At 37.2% G+C, this 23,091-nt stretch overlaps 1 protein-coding gene across 3 annotated transcripts in view; it reads left to right on the top strand.

Annotated features, from left to right (window-relative positions):
• Window positions 1–23,091, top strand: part of LOC106059239 (potassium voltage-gated channel protein Shab-like) — a 316,180-nt gene that overhangs the window by 91,727 nt on the left and 201,362 nt on the right. For all 3 annotated transcript variants that reach the window (XM_056031358.1, XM_056031359.1, XM_056031357.1), the window contains exon 4: window positions 17,488–17,535. In XM_056031358.1, the coding sequence (XP_055887333.1) occupies window positions 17,488–17,535 (48 nt within the window). The remainder of the gene's footprint in view (window positions 1–17,487; window positions 17,536–23,091) is intronic.

Genomic DNA, 23,091 nt, shown 5'->3' with positions numbered 1-23,091 from the left:
TTCTCTCGAGTTGTCTTACTTAGCCTCTTTAATCCTCCCCCCTTTCCCTCAGCTTCTCGGTGAGCTTCAATGACCTAGCTCCCAAGTCCAGCGATGATCAAAAAACTGTAGATCAAGATTTAAAGCTCAAACATTTCCCTCTATTGATCTGTTCCGAGGATCTATCATCTCTCCTTACACAAAGACTGCCTTACGTTTTCATTTTTTTAAAGATATATTCTCTTTTTTTTCTTTCTTTCTCTCTCAACTTCTCTGTTTTTCACATTGTCTCAGACAAACATATGAACATACATATTGCAGAATATCGCTATCGTCTAATGAGGTAGCATAAATAAATGTATATTTATATTTTGGTATCTAGATCATGGTAGCACTTGTGGACGTGTGTTACATCAACAACAACCACGTGACCAATATATTCATCAAGAAAGCATTTCTTTGAAAGTTCAACACTTAGACAAAGGAGAAAAAAAACTCAATCCCTAATTCAAAGGCAAAAAAACAAAACAAAACACGTTATTTCTCCCACACCCATTCTCTTTGCACAAAAATTCATTGGCGAAGGCAATACATGAATCGATTTAAAAAAAACAATTAGTCAATTAATTACGTAATAAATTATTTTGTTTGATACCGCAAAGGAAAATTAATCCTTAAGTATTGACAGGTATGGCTAAATATGTAGGGTTTTTGTCTCTTTGGATAATTGTACACATTATTTCTCCCATACCTGTTCTCGGATAAAGTTGAAACTTGAAACAATTATTTATTGTTTCTAAAAAAAAACATACAACAATAACTGACGATTAGTCAATTAGTTATTGGTTATCAATTATTTCTGTTTGATATCGAAACAGGGAAACATTTTCTACATTATTAAGACATATACTTGTAAGTGTGAAGTTGTTTACCTTAGATAAGATTTCGTTTTTTTTTATTTTAAGTATTTTTATATTTTGCTTGTTTTTTTTGTTTTTTTTTCACTAATAATTAGTTAGGTCTTAGTTAGGTCTTGTAATCAACTAGTGAATTGGTCTTGCAATTTGCTCTTTATTCACTATCAAAAACCGGCACTCCTAAACTCCTAAATTCTATGATGTATACACAAACCCACATACACACGCACATATATGTATATATGCCTGTGTGTGTGCGTGCGTGTGTGTGTATATATTTGACCTTTTTCCTAATCTTTACTGAACACTTTAATTGCTCGGGTCTTCGGGTGGAACCGGACTAACCTTATAAGGAACTCAAACTCTGAATTCTGTTCTCGTTAAAAGTGACACGTGACATTGCTCTACTTTCACACTTTCACAATTTGCACTTTTGTCTGTAGTCACGGTGTTATCAATCTTTTCCCCGTGAAGTCTATGTGTCCTTTCTTTCTCTCTGTTTTCCTCTCATTCTTTCTCTCCCTCTCTATCTCACTATCAGTCAGTCCTTCTCATATTACTAAACCATATCTCTCTCTCAATCTCGCTTAATTTGCTTTGATCTTGAGTAAGACAAATTTTAACTGCTTGATCATATTTCTTAAAAAGTGAAGGTCAAATTATTTTTCCCATATACTTTACACCCCAGATGCTCAAAATAAGATCCAAAGGCCACATCCCACGTGACTCCTTATGGCCCGCCAGAACGTTGGCACAAAAAAATGTTAAATTTTGTTTACCAATGCTAGGTGCACTGACTTTTTCTCTGATGGATTGGTACCATATGTAGAGAAATGAAGCCAATCTCCCTTGAGTAAAAAAAAAAAAGATAAAATTCAAATATTCCATTGATTAATGTAAGTACCAGATCCACAGGTTTCTAATCAAATTGTTTTTGGCCAATTTTATTTCGTTGTTGTGCCTTTTCATTGGCTCGCGACACGAGTGTCAGAAATTAAAATGGCCTGCAGGTCGAAATAGGTTGGGCATCACTGCTTTACACGAAGAGTATATTTATATTAAACATTTATAGGAAATGACAACAACATATGTACATCAGGATCTAGACATATGTTTCTATACACTTTGATAAATAGAGGCATGTAGAGATTGTCTAAACAAACAGACGCACTCATTCGATATCAACACATAATCTGTGTGACTCCTGCGTTCCTATATGATAATATTGAGAGGGAAGTCACATTTGTGTCATGTCAATAACTGGCGTTGTTTATTATTGAGATAAGCTGTACGCTATGAAATATTGATTTTTCTACACTGTGTCTGTAAGCCTCTCTCTGAACATTTGATCAGGAATAGCGTCCATCTGGCGTATTGCCATTGTCAGCTTATTTGACGCTATTCATTGACATTTCATTGTTAGACTCTAGTAACACCATTTGTTATCTGCTTCTTGTGTACTGATACTCATTACCAAACTACTATTGGCATGGCTTGTATTTTAAAATTTCATTTCATTGATAACTTATATTCAAAAATGAATGCACATTTTAATAACCCATAGTCCCTGTTTTCACAATTCTCTCCTCCTCTGTTCTAGCGACCCCCTTCCCCCTATCCATCCTCCCAATTGCGATTCAAAAGTTCAATATTTAATCAGGAATGGCCTCTCAATGTATTCTAATGTCTAAAGAAGAAGAATATCGGCGAAAGTGTTCATTCTATGTATATATTGGAGATTTAGGTTACCACAGATATCTACACTCTTCTTCCTTTTGTCGACTTAAGCATTGTCGGAATCATAGTGATTGGGTCAAGTCTTTACATTTACTAATTCATTAATCTACTCAATAAGTGATAGGTAAACTTAAAGATACGAAAAGAGAAGACGCTTTAAGAACAAAGTTGATTGAGTGCTTTGAACTTGTGTAGCTTGAATGGCATAAACTGGCTACTCAAGGGGCCTGAGTTCGAATCCCTAAGTGGACCAAGATGTTTTAAAATTGAAGAGTTGTTTTAAAAAAAGTTTGCTAAGCATGCTACCGAAACACGGAAACACATGGAGACTAAATTTAATGTCAACATTTTATGAGTGTTGTTTTCTTTGATGGTAACTTTTAAGGATTAAAAGAAATCCTAAGTGGACTTAAACATTAAATCTACCATAGTGAGAGTTGTTCTATTAGTTCCGAGCAGGCTAGTACATCACACTCTCTATATGTTCATGTAACAAAAGTGTAGAAGTTGCTCCAAATGTTTACTATGAAAAATGAGACCACGATTGGTCTACGCTTCTTATTGTCCAAAAAAAAAAAGCAACCTCCCCGTGACTTCCAATTTGAAAGTTAACATACATTTGTGGACATTTCTATGCCTTGCTCTATGTTTGATAAGTTGACATACATTTGTGGACATTTCTATGCCTTGCTCTATGTTTGATAAGCTGACATACATTTGTGGACATTTCTTCTTCTTCTTTTTATATAATACAGACGTTACTTCAAAAAAGAAGATGATTACGTCCTACGCGTCATGCATTTAGTCATGGATATTAACCAATGACTTAAATTCTGCCAAGTCACTGGTTTTCCTGGCTAGCTCAGGCAACCCATTCCATACTCTAATAGCACTAGGGAAGAAGGAATGTTTGTACAAATTTGTCCTAGCATATGGGACGAGGAATGTGCCTTTCTATGCCTTGCTCTATGTTTGATAAGTTGACATACATTTGTGGACATTTCTATGCCTTGCTCTATGTTTGATAAGTTGACATACATTTGTGGACATCTCTATGCCTTGCTCTATGTTTGATAAGTTGACATACGTTTGTGGACATTTCTATGCCTTGCTCTATGTTTGATAAGTAGACACAGCCCTTTGAACCTACATCTAATATAATGTTAACAGGGCTTTAAATGTTTTCTTTTTAAATTTTTTGACTTGTAGAAATGTGCTTTACTACTACTTTCTTTGTTGTTTCCCGGCCATAAAAAGGAAGACATACATGTTATCGTTGTACTGGTCACATGACTGCCTCGTAAACTTTGACCTATGAGACAGGCAAACAGGCTGCACTTGGCTAAGTAAAAAACCTTCAAGATGTAGCTGTGAAATATGATTTTTTAAATTTTTTACTCTGGACATTTTGAACGGAATACAATAGCTTGTATGGAGCTTGTTTGATTGCATCAGACTAGAGTTAATTTCAAGCTGATGTAACGCTCTAGGTCATCTTACATTAAGTGAACTGTGTACTCATAACATAATTACGTTGTCACTGTTTCTAATATCCTCTATCCTATACCGCCCCCCCCCCACCCCCCTATTCCCTGGTTCTTCCATTCTCTGGTCCCAGACGTACGGCAAGAGTTGATCCCCTTGGCAATATCAACAACAGGAACACATAAGGCACTGGGCAGAGTGCAGCAGTTTGGGTTAGAAGAGTTAATTACTCTTGACAGCCATCTTTCTTGACTTTTTAGCGTCCTCGGGCCACCAGATGATGGTCAATTTGAGCATTTACAACTTTAGGTCTATGTCTTTATCATACGTAATGAATCGATCAGACATTTGTGAAAGACTGTTTCGGGTACAATTATATTTAAGTAAACTAAAAAAATACATTGGAAAACAAAATTGGTTACACTGAGAAAAAAACTTACACTCGTGAAACCTACACACCCTCTCTTGCACACACACACACACACATTTATGTTTTGATTTATTGGGAGTTAGATTCGTTTTCTTTACTAGTGCATATATTTGTTTAGTTGTTTAGCTTAGTAAAGTTTAACTCAGTAAAGTTTAACTCAGTAAAGTTTAACTCAGTAAAATGTAACTTAGTAAAATTTAATCCAGTAACGTTTAGCCCAGTAAAGTTTATCCCAGTAAAGTTTAGCCCAGTAAAGTTTAACCCTGTAAAGTTTAACTTAGTAAAGTTTAATCCAGTAAAGTTTAGCCCAGTAAAGTTTAACCCTGTAAAGTTTAACCCTGTAAAAAGTTGTAAACACGAAAACAGCACATTGAATACAATGGCAATGTCTTCGATTAAGGATGGCTGCGGTGCTGAATAGGTCGATAGACTAGACTCGATGATACGGGTGAATACAATACCCTTCACTGATCACATATCTCATGGGAGTATGTTGACCAACACTGGTCAGTCATGGTCCTGTGGTAATATAATTATCTATTAGCTAATATAGTTACTTCATCATCCTTGTCAGATGCAGTTATTCACATCTTCGACCATTTAAGTTGGGTCAAGTTATAACAAAAAAAAAAGATAAACTACGTGAATAATAGTATGGCTCATTGGCTATTCATAATTCAACTTATAACAGAACATTATAAGAGAACATTATAAGAGAATGTGTGACACAGTTTAACATGATCTACTTTTGGCATGTTGAAACACGAGTTGCTTCTTTCCACAACACGAGCCCTATGTTTGTAACAAAAACTGTTGTTTTTACGATTTTATATCAGTAGAATTCCCCTTTATCTTCACCTGTCCCATAACCTGTTGGGGCACCATACAAGAACTGTCAACCGTCTTTCTCCATTCCTCTCCATTCTCTGCCTGTCCCTGTGTCTTCCCATAGCTTTCTCTGTCTTCCTATTCATCTTCTTTCTGGTACTGTTCCCTGAGGACCTTTTTATGTGGCCATAGAGTTTGGGTTTACGTTTTTTGATTAGCAGGTCATCGTGGGGTCCGATTGCTGTATTAATCCTGTTTCTTATCTCTACATTCGTGATGCGGTCTTTGAAAGTCATATCTAAGATCTTTCTTTAGCATCTTAGTTACACGAGCTCACTAAGAACTCCTCGGATATTTGTTGTGACTTCCTAAAATTTATCATTGCAGCCCAGTAATAATATATTCTAGTTTTCAATCTTCATAGATCTTACTGTTTGAATTCGTATAACATTATGACTTATTAGCTAGGCATTTAGTATTCTTGTAAACTGTCTGTTTCCTCCTATTAGCACTGAACGAGTCATTGGACAACTTCTTGGACAACTTCTTGGACAACTTCTCTATCATCACGTGCCGAATGGTCAAAATGACACAATTGTGCTTTATTTTCTTTGTTGTGTGAATAGCTCGTGCGGAGATGGACACGTGACTTGTGTAGACGTGTGGAGGAGGGGAAACAAAGGAAAATAAAAGAGTTCCACTGTGTATGTGCTGTAGAGAAGAAGGGGAGACTAATTCTTCACCGATTGGATTTTCTTATGTGAATTCTGTATTGTGTGGATTATTTTGTTTTTCAAATAATCGGATTACTATTTCGTTTATACTGGAATCTAATAGACGATTCTGTAAAGGTGGCTGTGACAAAGCAACCACCGGATCATTGGTGAGTCTTACTGTACCCAAAAACCTAACATTTTCAGTAGTTCAAAGCGGCCGATTATATTGCATAGTTTTTGGGCAGTTTGGGGGACAACCTCATAGATCAAATCAGCGATCCACATTCTCGATAAAGCAATAAATAGACATGCGTACTCGTATAAAAGCATAATTTGATATCTCCATGACCTATCCTTATCCCTGGCCCTATCCCTTTCCCTGGCCAATACCCAATGTGATGAAAAATTGTTCTTTTAAGTTATGAAATGACCTATACGGAAACAGCTGAGACAAACATCGCGTAACGTCGCTGGTGGGAGTAATAGTTTTCTATATGCATGTTTTCTGTTAGAAAGTAGATCATTCTGCAAATATCAAAGACTTATGGTAATGACTGTTTAATAAAACGGACGAAATTCTATTAACTAGTGCAAACGAATAACAAAGTTCGTATACGTAAATCTTACCTTTGCGTATCTACATACACTGACCGGCGTCCAAGGCTACACCCGAGGCAATTACACTACCAAGTGCTCAACAGATCGATTCAGATTTTAAAATAACTATCTGCTCTAGTAATTTAAAATCCCATAAACATTCATCTTGTTTTTGAGAAGTATCGATAGAACTATTAATAATAATTTGAAAGATGTTTTAGAATATAATGTAATTATAGTAAGCCAGGAAAAACAGTGACTTGGCAGAATTTAAGTCATTGGTTACTATGCATGACTAAATGCATGACGCGTAGAACGTAATCATCTTCTTTTTTGAAGTAACGTCTGTATTAAATAAGATAAGATATTATCATGAAATTATCATGATTTAGGTACCTGATATATAAGAAAATCTGCACATGACTTTCGCCGATCATCCCTGGCCATTCCTTGAGAGAGAGAGAGAGAGAGAGAGAGGGGAAGGGAGGGAGAGAGACAGACAGACATCCAAAAGCGAATACAACGGACTCGACATTAGGGTGGATGGTGTAAGTGGAGATTAGTTAAACATACATATTGAGAATAGTTGAAGGCCAAATAATGGCCAAATGGTTAGAACTCCGTCCTGCCTGCCAATAAAACCTGTCTAGAACTAATTTGCCAAATCACAAACATTAAAAAAAATAATGTGCTAATTTTAGAAACTATTGCACAACATATCATTATAGATTATATTTTAAACAGGAGGAAAAAAAACAGACCTCTGTTTTCCCTGCAGGCGACTTTCAGAACATAATGCAACTCCAATGTAATTACTTCCCTTTGCAGTGTTCTCATCAAGAAAGCAAAGCGCAGATATTATGTCCCCTTGTTAAAAAGCCAGAGTCTCACGGAGGTCGCTGAGGAGACAGACGGTCTCCGTAGATTAAGGTTAATGATGTTTGAACGGTTGTCTGTAAAGATTTGATTTCACAGGAATCTACTTTCACAATGTTTATCCTTTTTCTCCTATTTGTTGTTAGGACTGTTGGATTGGAATTGTTTTAATGTTACTTACCAACAAATAGTTTAGATATTTACAAATTAGATGCACGAGTATTTCGGACAATTAAAACGAACTCTACAGCTTTGAGAACCATTTGTTTGTTACACTTAGAACTCTGTAAGTTGAAGAAATGTTGGAAACAGCAGTACGGATCCTAAATACTCAGAAAGCAAACATTCGTCCAGACCAACCCGAGTGACCCTCTCCAAGCCAGACCAACCCGAGTGACCCTCTCAAAGCCAGACCAACCCGAGTGACCCTCTCCAAGCCAGACCAACCCGAGTGACCCTCTCCAAGCCAGACCAACCCGAGTGACACTCTCCAAGCCAGTTCAGGGTCCATAAGAGAATGACAAAGTGTCGAGAGCTTGATGTTTTTGTCACTGTGTTATTTTGGATGGCCGTTTGGTGACCTAGGGCTCGTATCATTACATTACTTGTAGGCATTGTCAGGATGGATACTTGCACATTTCTACCTTCATACATCTCTCGTAAATGAGGAAACTACTCCTTATGTAGCAGACACAAAGAATAGGCTTAATGTATATACTAGTCAGTAGTAATAATCCCTTATAGAAATACTTGAGAATAACTAATTGACTCCTTAAAGAAATACTGGTAAACACCTTCTTACTGACTGTCTCTTACCAACTGCTATCAAGTAACTCAACTATATGGCACCATCTTTGAAGTGGTGACAGTTTTTCTCCTCTCGTCACGGACAATATACATGTAGAACTTAGAAGACTCCATTTAGATATGTTGTTGAGATGCTCTACTTGTAACAAAGTCTATATTTAGACGTAGCACCAAATGGCTAAGTCTGTACTTAGGCTATTCCATTTTAGGCTATGCTCTATCTTGCAGCCTCGACCTCCTGCTGTATTGACATCAACTTCGTATGTGTCCTAGTTAGGTCCAGGAGCGATTGTATTGACCTGATTTCATTTGGTCAGTTCAAAATAACCGGCCTCTCTGTGAATTTTGTCAATAGACAATATCGATTTCTTCTAGTTCCTGGAATAAAATACATAAGTGATACGGTGATATGAAATTTGCCAATGATAAAATATAGAATTTACAAATGATAGCAAATGCAATTTACTAATGATAACATACAGAAGTTACAAATAATAATACATTTAATGTATGTGTTCTGTAGTCACAGATTAATAATAAACTACTATAGACGTTACTATTTAATAATGATAATAACGAGACTGTCTTTATCAAGGTAGACATATATAACTAACTTTTTATTTCCGTCCGATTCTTTGCTTTCGCATAAAACATAAACAACAAACAATGAGGTAATATCTTCTAATATTAACACATCCTTCCTTTTGAAGCTATCATCACATCCTTCCTTTTAAAGTTCTTAATACTTATATTTACAAGGAATTTTGACAACTCGACCACTTCTGGTTGTCTTGACCGGCACAGCAAGTTCTCTAGATGTTGGTTTATAATTGTCTGTTTCTTTTGTTCTAACAGTTTGCTGTTCATTGTCTTCGTCGGTGTCATAGTACCCAGAGATGTCTTCTTCGTAGCTCTTGTTTAAAAACAGTTGATTTCGTCTGTATGTTTTCCCATCATTTGTCTTTATGATGTAAGATCTGGGTGATGGATGTTTCTTAATGACGACTGCTTTCTGCCACGTTTGTCCTAGACGAACTCTCACCTTCTCCCCGACAGAGTAGTCTTTAGGTAACCTTGCTTTTGCATCGTACCTCACTTTGCTTTTCCTCTGTCGTTCGTTGAGTAATGTCTCTACATTTTCAGCTACCGATGGTTTCAATAGTTTGGGATCAGTTGGAATGATGTCCCTGAGTCTTCTACTCATCAGCAGTTGTGATGGCGAATAAAGCAGTCCGCTTATCGGAGTATTTCTATACTCGAGCATAGCGAGATATGGATCTTTCCCACTTTTGTATGCTTTGTTGAATATCTGCTTTACGATACCAACATACACCTCACTTTGTCCATTTGATTGAGGGTATCTGGGACTTGATGTTGTTATATTGAAACCCCATACAGAAGCAAACTCTCTATATTGATAGCTATTGAATGGCATATTGTCGCTCACTATTTCTTCTGGTATGCCATGTCTAGCAAAAATACCTTTCATTGCCCTGATAACACATTCTGCTGTTTTGTTCTCTAGTCGTTTTATTTCAGGATATTTGGAGAAATAGTCCACAACTAGCAAATAGTCATTGTTTCGCCATTCAAACAAATCTGTCGCAACCTTTTTCCATGGTGGTCTGTCTGGTACAGCATGAGGTAGCAATTTTTCCTTCACATTATTTCTTTTGAACGTTGCACATGTTGCGCATTTCATTATTGTCGAAAAAATATCTTTAGACAATCCTGGCCAAAACTCACTCTTTTTTTCCTTCGATCTGGTTTTCTCAAGACCAAAATGACCTATGTGCAACTTGTCGAGAATTTCATTTCTCATACTTGAAGGAATTATACTTCTGTTCTCATAAAACAATATTCCATTCTCTTCATGAATACTGTCTTTAAATGACCAATACACTTTCACTGTTTCATGAACTTGAGTTTTTATCTTTGGCCAACCTTCTCTGACATAATTCATTACAAGTTGTAATTTAGCATCAGATTCAGTTTTCCTTCTAATTTCAATAATCTTCTGATCACTTCCTGGAAACTGTGCTGTTGCGCTATGAATTCTCATAACCATATCATCATTTGAATTTGATTGTTCTTGACCATTGATGTACGCACGCGATAACGTATCAGCTATTTGCATTTTTGAACCTGGAGTGTAAGTTACTGTTAATTGATATCTCAACAGTCTTAACATCTCTCAGAAGTCTCTCTCTCACTCGATCCGACTGTATGCCACATACCAATCGATCTCTGATGAGTTCATCTCGAAAGTTGTCAAACTTGCATTCTTTTGCCAAATTCTTTAACTCAGTATAATACTGTTCAAACGTTTCTCCGTCTTTCTGCTTTCTTGAAAAGAATTTAAATCTGTCATACACAGTGTTGGACTTAGGCAAAAAATGATTCTGAAACCTTTCAATTACTTTGTCTACAGTCTCATCTTCACTTACTTGAAAAGTATTGTAGATGTCTCGAGCGGGTTCACCGATCAGGTGTAACAATAAAGCTTTTTTCACTGGCTCGGGCTTCGTATTTTTTTCAGTGGCGACCATAAACAGTTCAAAACTTTGTCTCCATTTTTTTCATCGTTCAGATAAACTACCGTCTAGTGACAACGGTTTAGGAGGATCGAATAATTCCATTATTCGTATAGATTCTAGATTCTATGTCTAGATCTAGATCTAACAACATGAACTAACGACACCACAATTAAAATGTACTTTTAGCAATTTAGAAACCACTAGATCTAAATCTACCTGTTACCAGCACTTTAAAGCAATGTGACACTAGATTTGACACCTAATCTAACACCAGATCTGACACAAGATCTGAAAACAAATCTGACACCATGTTCTGTAGTCACAGATTAATAATAAATTACTGTAGACGTTACTATTTAATAATGATAATAACGAGACTGTCTTGATCAAGGTAGACATATATAACTAACTTTTTATTTCCGTCCGATCCTTTGCTTTCGCATAAAACATAAACAACAAACAATGACGTAATATCTTCTAATATTAACACAGTATGACTAGTTCAAAAGAATAACTAGGCACATTAAAACCACACAAAAAACATTAAAAAAAAAAGGACCAAACTTTAAAACAAAAATGTTTGCTTTTAGAATGTCACGAGAATAAATGCAAACTTTGAAAATTGCGCTATTTAGAGCCACTATGTTGGTCTTGTAAGTAGTAATTGAACTTTTCGCTAAGCTTAAGTTGTGTAGAACTATGTTGGTCTTGTAAGTAGTAATTGAACTTTTCGCTAAGCTCAAGTTGTGTAGAACTATGTTGGTCTTGTAAGTAGTAATTGAACTTTTCGCTAAGCTTATGTTTTGTAGAACTATGTTGGTCTTGTAAGTAGTAATTGAACTTTTCGCTAAGCTTAAGTTTTGTAGAACTATGTTGGGAACAGTCAACACTGTGCGATCTCAATGACTCTGATATTCTATCGCACTATGTTCTTGAAGTTTTTTTTAAGCGTGGCTGTTCCTATGCTCGGGTTCATGTTTTTCTTGACATTGTCACGAGTTCAAATTACGGTAAACACTGTGAGAGAAAATGTTTAGGAATATCTCTGAGTCCACCCAAACTTACTGACACTAGTCGTGAAAAGTGGAGCGGTTAGTCATGCTGGCCACATGATACCATTGTTAATGTGGACCATAGAAACAATTGAGCTTAACATTATCTGCACCAGGATGGCTGCCAGGTCGTGCGGTTTGTCGTTCGGACTTCTCGATGGTCCCGAGTTCAAACCCTGCCCGCTGCCATCCCCGTCGTCCTGTGGGAGGTTTGGACTAGGAAGTAAACTATCTTCAACTATGAAGGAACATCTAAAACATGTAAGACATTCTACAAACAAACCATGAACCGCTGAGATATACTGCTTGAAAACGTTCAATTAATGGCCAGTAAGCATTCTAGCTAAGATTCATTTTATATTTGGCGATAACAAAATGTATGTATAGTGTGGTGGTGGTGTGGTGGTGGTGTGATGGTGGTGTTGTGTGGTGTAGTGGTGTGATAGTGGTGTGGTGGTGGTGGTGTGGTGTGGTATGGTGGTGTTGTGATGGTGATGTGGTGTGGTATGGTGGTGTTGTGATGTGGTGTGATGTGGTGCGATGGTGGTGTTGTGTGGTGTGGTGGTGGTGGGTTGTGATGGTGGTATGGAGGTGTTGTGATGGTGATTGTTGTGTGGAAGTGTGGTGTTGTGATGGTGATGTGGTGTGATGGTAGTGTGATGGTGGTGTGATGTGGTGTGGCGTTTGTGTGATGGTGGTGTTGTGTGGTATGATGGTGTTGTGATGTTGTTGTGATGTTGTTGTGATGTGAAAGTGGTGTTATGGTGGTGTGATGTGATGGTAGTGTGGTGTGGTGGTGTGATGGTGGTGTGGTAGTAGTGGTGTGATGGTGGTGTGATGGTAGTGATGGTGGTGTGGTGGTGTATGTGTAGAAGAACTGAGACTTTTTTTCATTTTGACACTTTTGTTTTAAACACACCCAAAAGTACATCCACTCATTACAACACATTTTGTAACAGTGTCCCATGTGCTAGCTATCTCATGAAACCGAGCTCCAGAAATCAAGTCTGGCATCTCCAGTGTCCACGTTCCGTCTGAACCTGATATAGTGTGTCATTAATCTGTCCTCGAGATCTTTAAGTGTTTCCACCTCTCGTCACGGCTTAAAATCCAATCGGCTTTATAATGATAAATGATGTGAGCGGGTGAAGCTTGATAACACAGTGACCAAACTGGCAACCAGAGATTGCATACAATACATTTGGTACAGCGTTCTTGACCTTTTTAGTTTCTCCAGAGCAGCGGTGCAACCATTTGTTTCTGAAATACCAAATGACCACCGTCTTCTTGAATATGTCTTTATCATTATTTTTTTTTTGTAAAAGACAACACACTTGTCCTGCGAGTATCCTCTGATAGGAAAGACGCACATGTGTTGTTGACACATTTATAGCACCAAACTGCTGGTAGACAACTAAACCGCACTAAGCGTATTATATTTGAACTTATAGAACTTGAAAAAACTTTAAGATAACTTCTTTTGTGTAAAAAAAAAACAACTAAATATAATTTTTATCAACTTATTAATTCAACTTGAGATGAAATAAAATGAACTTATATTTAAACAAATCTGACTCACAATAAAAACACGACTTTATACTCTGGCATCCTGAAGTCGTCTGAAGTACTTGATACAGTTTATGACATTGACGCTTATCTTGTTTCATTCTACAAGACTAACAATAAATTAATGCTCTCGCTCTACAAGTAACAATAAATACCCCCTTTCTATATCATCACCTTGGAAACACACACGCATTCCATAACAAAACTCCTGGTTGGGAAAACGCTGTTATACATGCAGGTTATCAGTTGACGGTCTCGCGATGCCAGCTCAATTAAATACCAGTTATTATTATTATTGGCTTGGCATATTCTTACCCTGCCTCGGCAAATTTCAATAATTTCTTATCATTTAGACTCGTAAGTTTTGTACGAAAAATCTTTAAAAAAAAAAAAATTGAAAATTTTAACCTTGAACAATTGAACCATAAGAAGTGATTTTATTCCAAGTGAGTTATAATTATAATTATAATTATAGAAATATAACAGATTGTGCAAACAAAAACCATAAAGTATCAACCATAGACGTGTATCTTATCTCTTATATAATACTGACGTTACTTCAAAAAAGAAGATGGTTACCACCTACGCGTCATGCATTCAGTCATGCATATTAACCAGTGACTTAAATTCTGCCAAGTCACTGGATTTCCTGGCTGACTCAGGCAACCCATTCCATGCTCTAATAGCACTAGGGAAGAAGGAACATTTATACAAATTTGTCCTAGCATATGGGATGAGGAATGTGCCTTTATCTTTGTGTCTTTCTGAGTATTTTATTAAATTTTGTTTTTGTATTTGAAGATTATGGTTTAATGTTTTATGTATGATTGCTACTTTACTTTTTAGTCCTCTGTTCTAAAGGCTTTCTAAATTTAGTAATTTTACTTATATATAATACTAGACTGGAAACCGGAAACAAATTCTTATCCACGATTGATCTATTCACAGACCTATATATATATATAGATTTGTATGCACGTCAACTCTTTGTCAAGCTCTACAAAATGTTCACATTTTTTGTAGTGTCCATGTCCAGTCTAGATAGAGTATATACAAGTCTATGGTCTCAACCTCTTGTTTCTTCTTTTTGTATTGAATTCTTCCAAATGTCACAACATAAAAGAAGGGGGAGGGTTGGGTAGAAAGAGGGGATCGAATGAAAGAGAAACAAGTAAAATAGTGGTAAAAAATACTTCTGAGATCAAAGCTTCTATTGAGTAAAGTTACATCTCTTAGTTTGAATCAATGTTTAGTAGATCTAGAATAATGATACTATATTTGTGCAATCGGAAATATATTTTTTTAACACAACTTTCATGTTCTATGTATCGTGTACTTCGTGAGCTTTGGTCAATCACTTTTGCGGCTAGGAGAAAGGTGTATGGGCGAAGGTTTCGTGCTGACTTTTGAAACACAATTTAATAATAAAAATAAAAATTTATCGAGTCTGAATACAAACTCGAGCGTTCATGATAGAAGGCCGACTTGTTAGCCACTGAGCTATCCAAGTACTTGCAACATTCTATTGTCTATTGTTAGTTAAAAAATTTTAGCGAATGACCTAGTCTCTTCACAATGGTTATCTCCCCTTAGCTTCGTAGTTCTCATTGTCTCATTATAAAACAGAATTTGGTTATTACACATACACACAATGATTATCTAATGGGTTATATTTTGTGTCCTCATCGACAATAAAACAAACTGTACAAGTTGATATGAGATTAGGAAGTGGGAGGTAATAATGTGTACATGATTCCACCCAGACAGAGTGAGTTATTACAAGCTTTATAAACATACATACTACGCCCCTCCATTTTATATATCTATCATCCACTTGCTTTTGGGAGGCTGAAGTTTTTAAGCGGTGTGCGCCACCATTTTTAAAAAGTTGTGACTTAGTTTTAAGTATCACTCAGACATAGTATTTGTTTCTTTTTGTAGACATTGGACCAGATCTACATGTTTTGTACACATTGTCGTTTTAATCACTATTATTTAAATTTCAAAAGCCACCCACGCTACAAGATATTTATGATCCAAAATAAACAAGGACTTTTAAGATAAAATGGATTCTATTCATTCCAAGGGAAGTAACTATTGAAATATAGAACCGCTAAGAGAGACAATGCTTCATTCTCCTGAACCTCGTTTTCAATTGACATATACTTACATTTCATAACAAATAATATTTGTGCGATGTAAATTGTAAATTCATGAAAGAATCTTTGTGATAAGAATTATGTAAAAAATGTATTATTTACCAACCTTATAAGCATACAGTACAATAATAAGTGCCAGATATTACATGTTTGTTTTTCTACAGGTGCCTGTGTGCCGTCTACTGACGTCGTAAGCACATGTCTGTGATACATATCGTCAGATGTATAGTAATAAAAATTCTCTGAGATAAAAATTCTATTAAAGAAATATTTTTGAATTAATTTGCAAAGAGTGGTACCTATCAATGTCCGAGCGCCACAAACTTGTTTTGACAATCTCCAACTCTGAAATACAGATCTAAGTGACGATTTAATATTCTCTCTCGACACAATTTCATTCTTTCGTCATTAAAAAACTATTTTATTTTAAACTGTAAATCACACAATCAAAACATTTATTTGTAGAGACTTCCTCCATAAAGATTATTTTTCTCTCGATTATTTATTTATTTATTATTAATTTTTATTATTTCATTTCATCTTGAATAATGTGAAACCAAACTTTGAATTCTGTATTTTGCCTTTTTTATCCAAATGTTTTTTTATAGCTTGAATTTTAAAACATCTGTGGAATAAAAAGAAAAATCCGAGGAATTGAATAGATCAATACTTCCAATTATGGTCAAGTCTTTTAAATCTGTTTCATCTGGTTTCCGTCGGTTCCTTCTTTTTAGCAGATGGATTTCTGATCTGTACTGTTTGCTTGTCATTAAAGAGACTTACTTCTCAGTTTCTATTCATATACCAGTCGTACCTGATCACCTTACAGACATATACATTTTAAGCAAACAAAGTGTAGCAAGTCTAGTTATAGATTGATGACTTGATATTCTCTCCTAAGATTTTTAACGATTATATAATTACCAGCTTGCTCATGCAGAGATAATCGCTTTAGTTTTTCAAATGAAAATGGATTGTATGAATGAAGATAGTTCTCTTTCTGAGACTTACAAAAAGTCCGAAGTTTCTTGAGTAAAATGAAATCACATTAGTGACTGGATACATAAGCTACTAAATGTGGAGGGAGTGGAGAGGTGTCAGAGGAGAGGTGTCATACAGGAAGGTTCTATCAAGGGCGAATCAAAGGAAAGTGAAGGGAGGGTAGTTTGCTATCAAGGGCGTATCTAAAGGAAATTGGGTGTAGACTTTCAGATGTTTTTATTTGAATGGCACGTTTGTGATTTATTGATCCCAAAATACAAGGAATTTTTCGTTAGCTTTCAAAAGTGAATGAAATAGAAATGTCAAAAGTGTAATTATTTTTTTACGCTCTCTCTCTCTCTCACACACACGCGCGCACACTCTCCCACCTCGGAATCCCCTCTCTGAATCCTTACATACTTAAAATCTTTATTAACTTTAGAATCTAACTAGTAGATACTAGAGACACCATTGACTGTCCCTTTTAACGAACAATTACTCTATTCTATCTAGCCGAATTAAACCCAACTTAGGATTAACTATTTTCCACGGTGTACTATCTTCCACACTACAACTAAGTACACATTTGATATTACATGATGTTATGATGTAACTAATGTCATGATTTAACTAAGGTTATGATTTAACTAATGCTGTTATTTCACTAATGTTACGGAGCAACCGATGGTATAATGCTGACATTTAACTAATGTTATGATATAACTAATGTTATGATGTCACTAATGTTAAGATGTAGGTAATCCTATGATGTCACAAATGTTATGATGTTGCTAATGTTCTATGAATTTTTTTCTTTTAGGAGAGCCTCACTTGCACCAACATGGATGTTGAGTACACATCATCGTGGGTGAGTAGCTTAGTGTTTGGCCAATTCCACTTGTCCCTTGTGTGACGTTGTGTCTTCAACATAATCTACAACTCACACTAAATGCATTTATTACAGTTAGTGGTTAAAACATGATTCAATTTTGTTATTGCAGTCAATGAGTTTTGTAGTTTTTGAGGGTGAAGTGACAATAAGTTAAGAAAAGTTCCCCTTTCAGACCTTGCAGTCTATAGGGCAGATGATGTAATAGACGTCTGTATCTGTGGCCTACGGTTAACGAGGGTATCATGTGGCCAGCACAATGTCCAACCGTCTTTGCTAATGTCTGGTACCCATTAGAGTGGACAAAGATCCCGAAATTAAAAAACCCAGTCTTCACACCTGGATTCGAACTAACCCGCGACCCTCAGTTCAGAAGTCACGTGATTTACGTTTGTCATTGCAGTCTGTGTGTTACTCACTGGACAAAGAAAGAGACAATTTTTATTTAATTTTTTTGTGGCTGAAGTGACAAAATGTAAAACAGATTAGAAATACACACAACAGAGAGAGCGTAGAGTCTCAATCAGCGTATCTCTGGGCATCGTTCTGTAGATATATGTTCACTCTGCGCAATGGATGAATGCTGGATTGTATAGTGAATTCAGGCAGTTATAAAGTAAACGATTCTGGCACAAAAGGATATCAAAACTAATCATGCTTAGACAGTTCAACTATTAAATCTAAATTCTTAATGCATTTGCAGTAGAATAATAAAACATGTGAATCAGCGGTTCTCAACCTTTTAAGCTCGGCGACCTCTTTTTACTATCTCCCACTCTGCCGCGACCCCCCCCCCCCATAACATACACAGCAATAGAAGAATACACTAAATACAATCCATATTTTCGATGGTCTTAGGCGACCCCTGACAAATCGTCAATCGACCCCTCAAGGGGTCGCGATCCACAGGCTGAGAACCCCTGATGTAAATAGAAAAGCTTTGCTATAGCAAACATTAGTTCATATCAAGGATACATCTATATAAAGACAACTAAGTACATTTCCTAGTGAACTGTTCGTCGTTGATGTCATGAAAAGACTGTTCAACGGTAATTGAAATTTTAACACTACTTCTACAGTGATGGACATTTCTATCCAAAATAAAACACTAAGATACTAAATAAATAAAACTATGTAACCTTCATTTTTAGTTCAATTAATGATTACAACCTGGGCTTGACGACTACTTTGAACGAGATTTGGTTAAAATATTTGCACCAAGGGGAAAGACTTTTTATTGACACTCATAAATTGTATTAAAACAGTTACTTCCCTTAGAAAACAACAATTTCTCCGTAATTTTGCTGTTTACATAATTTTAGTTAAATTTACTTTTTATCTTCTTTATTTTGCTTTTATTTTATTAAAGGAGACTTGCTATGAACTAAAATATGTGTATCTAGAACATCTTGTATTTAAAAGGTTCATTGAGTGTGGAATTTGAAAGGTGAATTTTTAAAGTACACACCAATCGATAACTCAATAGACTCGACAAATACCGCTCAGTCACCACTAGATCAATGTACTGTCAATATGTCACCACAAGGTCTATGTGTTGTCCATGTGTCGCCACTAGGTCTATGTAGTGTCAATGTGTCACCACTAGGTCTATGTAGTGTCAATGTGTCACCACTAGGTCTATGTAGTGTCAATATGTCACCACTAGGTCTATGTAGTGTCAATGTGTCACCACTAGGTCTATGTAGTGTCAATGTGTCACCAAGAGGTCTATGTAGTGTCAATGTGTCACCACTAGGTCAATGAACTGTCAATATGTCACCACAAGGTCTATGTAGTGTCAATGTGTCACCATTAGGTCAATGTAGTGTCGATGTGTCACCACTAAGTCAATGCACTGTCAATGTGTCTCCACTAGGTCAATGTACTGTCAATGTGTCACCACTAGGTCAATGCACTGTCAATGTGTCACCACTAGGTCTATGTACTGTCCATGTGTGACACTTGGTCAATGTATTGTCAATGTGTCACCATAAGTTAGATGCACTGTCAATGTGTTACCACTAGGTCTATGTACTGTCAATATGTCACCACTAGGTCAATGTAGTGTCAATGTGTCACCACTAGGTCTATGTACTGTCAATGTGTCACCACTAGGTCAATGTAGTGTCAATGTGTCACCACAAGGTCTATAAAGTGTCAGTGTGTCACCACAAGGTCTATGTAGTGTCAGTGTGTCACCACAAGGTCTATGTAGTGTCAATGTGTCACCACTAGGTCTATGTAGTGTCAATGTGTCACCACTAGATCAATGTACTGTCAATATGTCACCACAAGGTCTATGTGTTGTCCATGTGTCGCCACTAGGTCTATGTAGTGTCAATGTGTCACCACTAGGTCTATGTAGTGTCAATGTGTCACCACTAGGTCTATGTAGTGTCAATGTGTCACCACTAGGTCTATGTAGTGTCAATGTGTCACCACAAGGTCTATGTAGTGTCAATGTGTCACCACAAGGTCTATGTAGTGTCAATGTGTCACCACTAGGTCTATGTAGTGTCAATGTGTCACCACTAGGTCTATGTAGTGTCAATGTGTCACCACAAGGTCTATGTAGTGTCAATATGTCACCACAAGGTCTATGTAGTGTCAATGTGTCACCATTAGGTCAATGTAGTGTCGATGTGTCACCACTAAGTCAATGCACTGTCAATGTGTCTCCACTAGGTCAATGTACTGTCAATGTGTCACCACTAGGTCAATGCACTGTCAATGTGTCACCACTAGGTCTATGTACTGTCCATGTGTGACACTTGGTCAATGAAGTGTCAATGTGTCACCATAAGATAGATGCACTGTCAATGTGTTACCACTAGGTCTAAGTACTGTCAATATGTCACCACTAGGTCAATGTAGTGTCAATGTGTCACCACTAGGTCTATGTACTGTCAATGTGTCACCACTAGGTCAATGTAGTGTCAATGTGTCACCACAAGGTCTATAAAGTGTCAGTGTGTCACCACAAGGTCTATGTAGTGTCAGTGTGTCACCACAAGGTCTATGTAGTGTCAATGTGTCACCACTAGGTCTATGTAGTGTCAATGTGTCACCACTAGGTCTATGTAGTGTCAATGTGTCACCACTAGGTCTATGTAGTGTCAATGTGTCACCACTAGGTCTATGTAGTGTCAATGTGTCACCACTAGGTCTATGTAGTGTCAATGTGTCACCACTAGGTCTATGTAGTGTCAATGTGACACCACTAGGTCTATGTAGTGTCAATGTGTCACCACAAGGTCTATGTAGTGTCAATGTGTCACCACAAGGTCTGTGTAGTGTCAATGTGTCACCACAAGGTCTATGTAGTGTCAATGTGTCACCACTAGGTCTATCTAGTGTCAATGTTTCACCACTAGGTCTATGTAGTGTCAATGTGTCACCACTAGGTCTATGTAGTGTCAATGTGTCACCACTAGGTCAATGAACTGTCAATATGTCACCACAAGGTCTATGTACTGTCCATGTGTGACACTTGGTCAATGTATTGTCAATGTGTCACCATAAGTTAGATGCACTGTCAATGTGTTACCACTAGGTCTATGTACTGTCAATATGTCACCACTAGGTCAATGTAGTGTCAATGTGTCACCACTAGGTCTATGTACTGTCAATGTGTCACCACTAGGTCAATGTAGTGTCAATGTGTCACCACAAGGTCTATAAAGTGTCAGTGTGTCACCACAAGGTCTATGTAGTGTCAGTGTGTCACAACAAGGTCTATGTAGTGTCAATGTGTCACCACTAGGTCTATGTAGTGTCAATGTGTCACCACTAGATCAATGTACTGTCAATATGTCACCACAAGGTCTATGTGTTGTCCATGTGTCGCCACTAGGTCTATGTAGTGTCAATGTGTCACCACTAGGTCTATGTAGTGTCAATGTGTCACCACTAGGTCTATGTAGTGTCAATGTGTCACCACAAGGTCTATGTAGTGTCAATGTGTCACCACTAGGTCTATGTAGTGTCAATGTGTCACCACTAGGTCTATGTAGTGTCAATGTGTCACCACTAGGTCTATGTAGTGTCAATGTGTCACCACTAGGTCAATGAACTGTCAATATGTCACCACAAGGTCTATATAGTGTCAATGTGTCACCATTAGGTCAATGTAGTGTCGATGTGTCACCACTAAGTCAATGCACTGTCAATGTGTCTCCACTAGGTCAATGTACTGTCAATGTGTCACCACTAGGTCAATGCACTGTCAATGTGTCACCACTAGGTCTATGTACTGTCCATGTGTGACACTTGGTCAATGTAGTGTCAATGTGTCACCATAAGTTAGATGCACTGTCAATGTGTTACCACTAGGTCTATGTACTGTCAATATGTCACCACTAGGTCAATGTAGTGTCAATGTGTCACCACTAGGTCTATGTACTGTCAATGTGTCACCACTAGGTCAATGTAGTGTCAATGTGTCACCACAAGGTCTATAAAGTGTCAGTGTGTCACCACAAGGTCTATGTAGTGTCAGTGTGTCACCACAAGGTCTATGTAGTGTCAATGTGTCACCACTAGGTCTATGTAGTGTCAATGTGTCACCACTAGGTCTATGTAGTGTCAATGTGTCACCACTAGGTCTATGTAGTGTCAATGTGTCACCACTAGGTATATGTAGTGTCAATGTGTCACCACTAGGTCTATGTAGTGTCAATGTGTCACCACAAGGTCTATGTAGTGTCAATGTGTCACCACAAGGTCTGTGTAGTGTCAATGTGTCACCACAAGGTCTATGTAGTGTCAATGTGTCACCACTAGGTCTATGTACTGTCCATGTGTGACACTTGGTCAATGTAGTGTCAATGTGTCACCATAAGTTAGATGCACTGTCAATGTGTTACCACTAGGTCTATGTACTGTCAATATGTCACCACTAGGTCAATGTAGTGTCAATGTGTCACCACTAGGTCTATGTACTGTCAATGTGTCACCACTAGGTCAATGTAGTGTCAATGTGTCACCACAAGGTCTATAAAGTGTCAGTGTGTCACCACAAGGTCTATGTAGTGTCAGTGTGTCACCACAAGGTCTATGTAGTGTCAATGTGTCACCACTAGGTCTATGTAGTGTCAATGTGTCACCACTAGGTCTATGTAGTGTCAATGTGTCACCACTAGGTCTATATATTGTCAATGTGTCACCACTAGGTCTATGTAGTGTCAATGTGTCTCCACTAGGTCTATGTAGTGTCAATGTGTCACCACTAGGTCTATGTAGTGTCAATGTGTCACCACTAGGTCTATGTAGTGTCAATGTGTCACCACAAGGTCTATGTAGTGTCAATGTGTCACCACAAGGTCTGTGTAGTGTCAATGTGTCACCACAAGGTCTATGTAGTGTCAGTGTGTCACCACAAGGTCTATGTAGTGTCAGTGTACCACAAGATCTATATAGTGTCAATGTGTCACCACTAGGTCTATGTAGTGTCAGTGTGTCACCACAAGGTCTATGTAGTGTCAGTGTGTCACCGCAAAGTCTATGTAGTGTCTGTGTGTCACCAAAAAGTCTATG

The sequence above is a fragment of the Biomphalaria glabrata genome, chromosome 5 (assembly GCF_947242115.1).
Source record: "Biomphalaria glabrata chromosome 5, xgBioGlab47.1, whole genome shotgun sequence".
NCBI lineage: Eukaryota > Metazoa > Mollusca > Gastropoda > Planorbidae > Biomphalaria > Biomphalaria glabrata.
The sequence above is the reverse complement of the archived record's forward strand: the minus strand, read 5'-3'. Positions and strand labels throughout refer to the sequence as shown.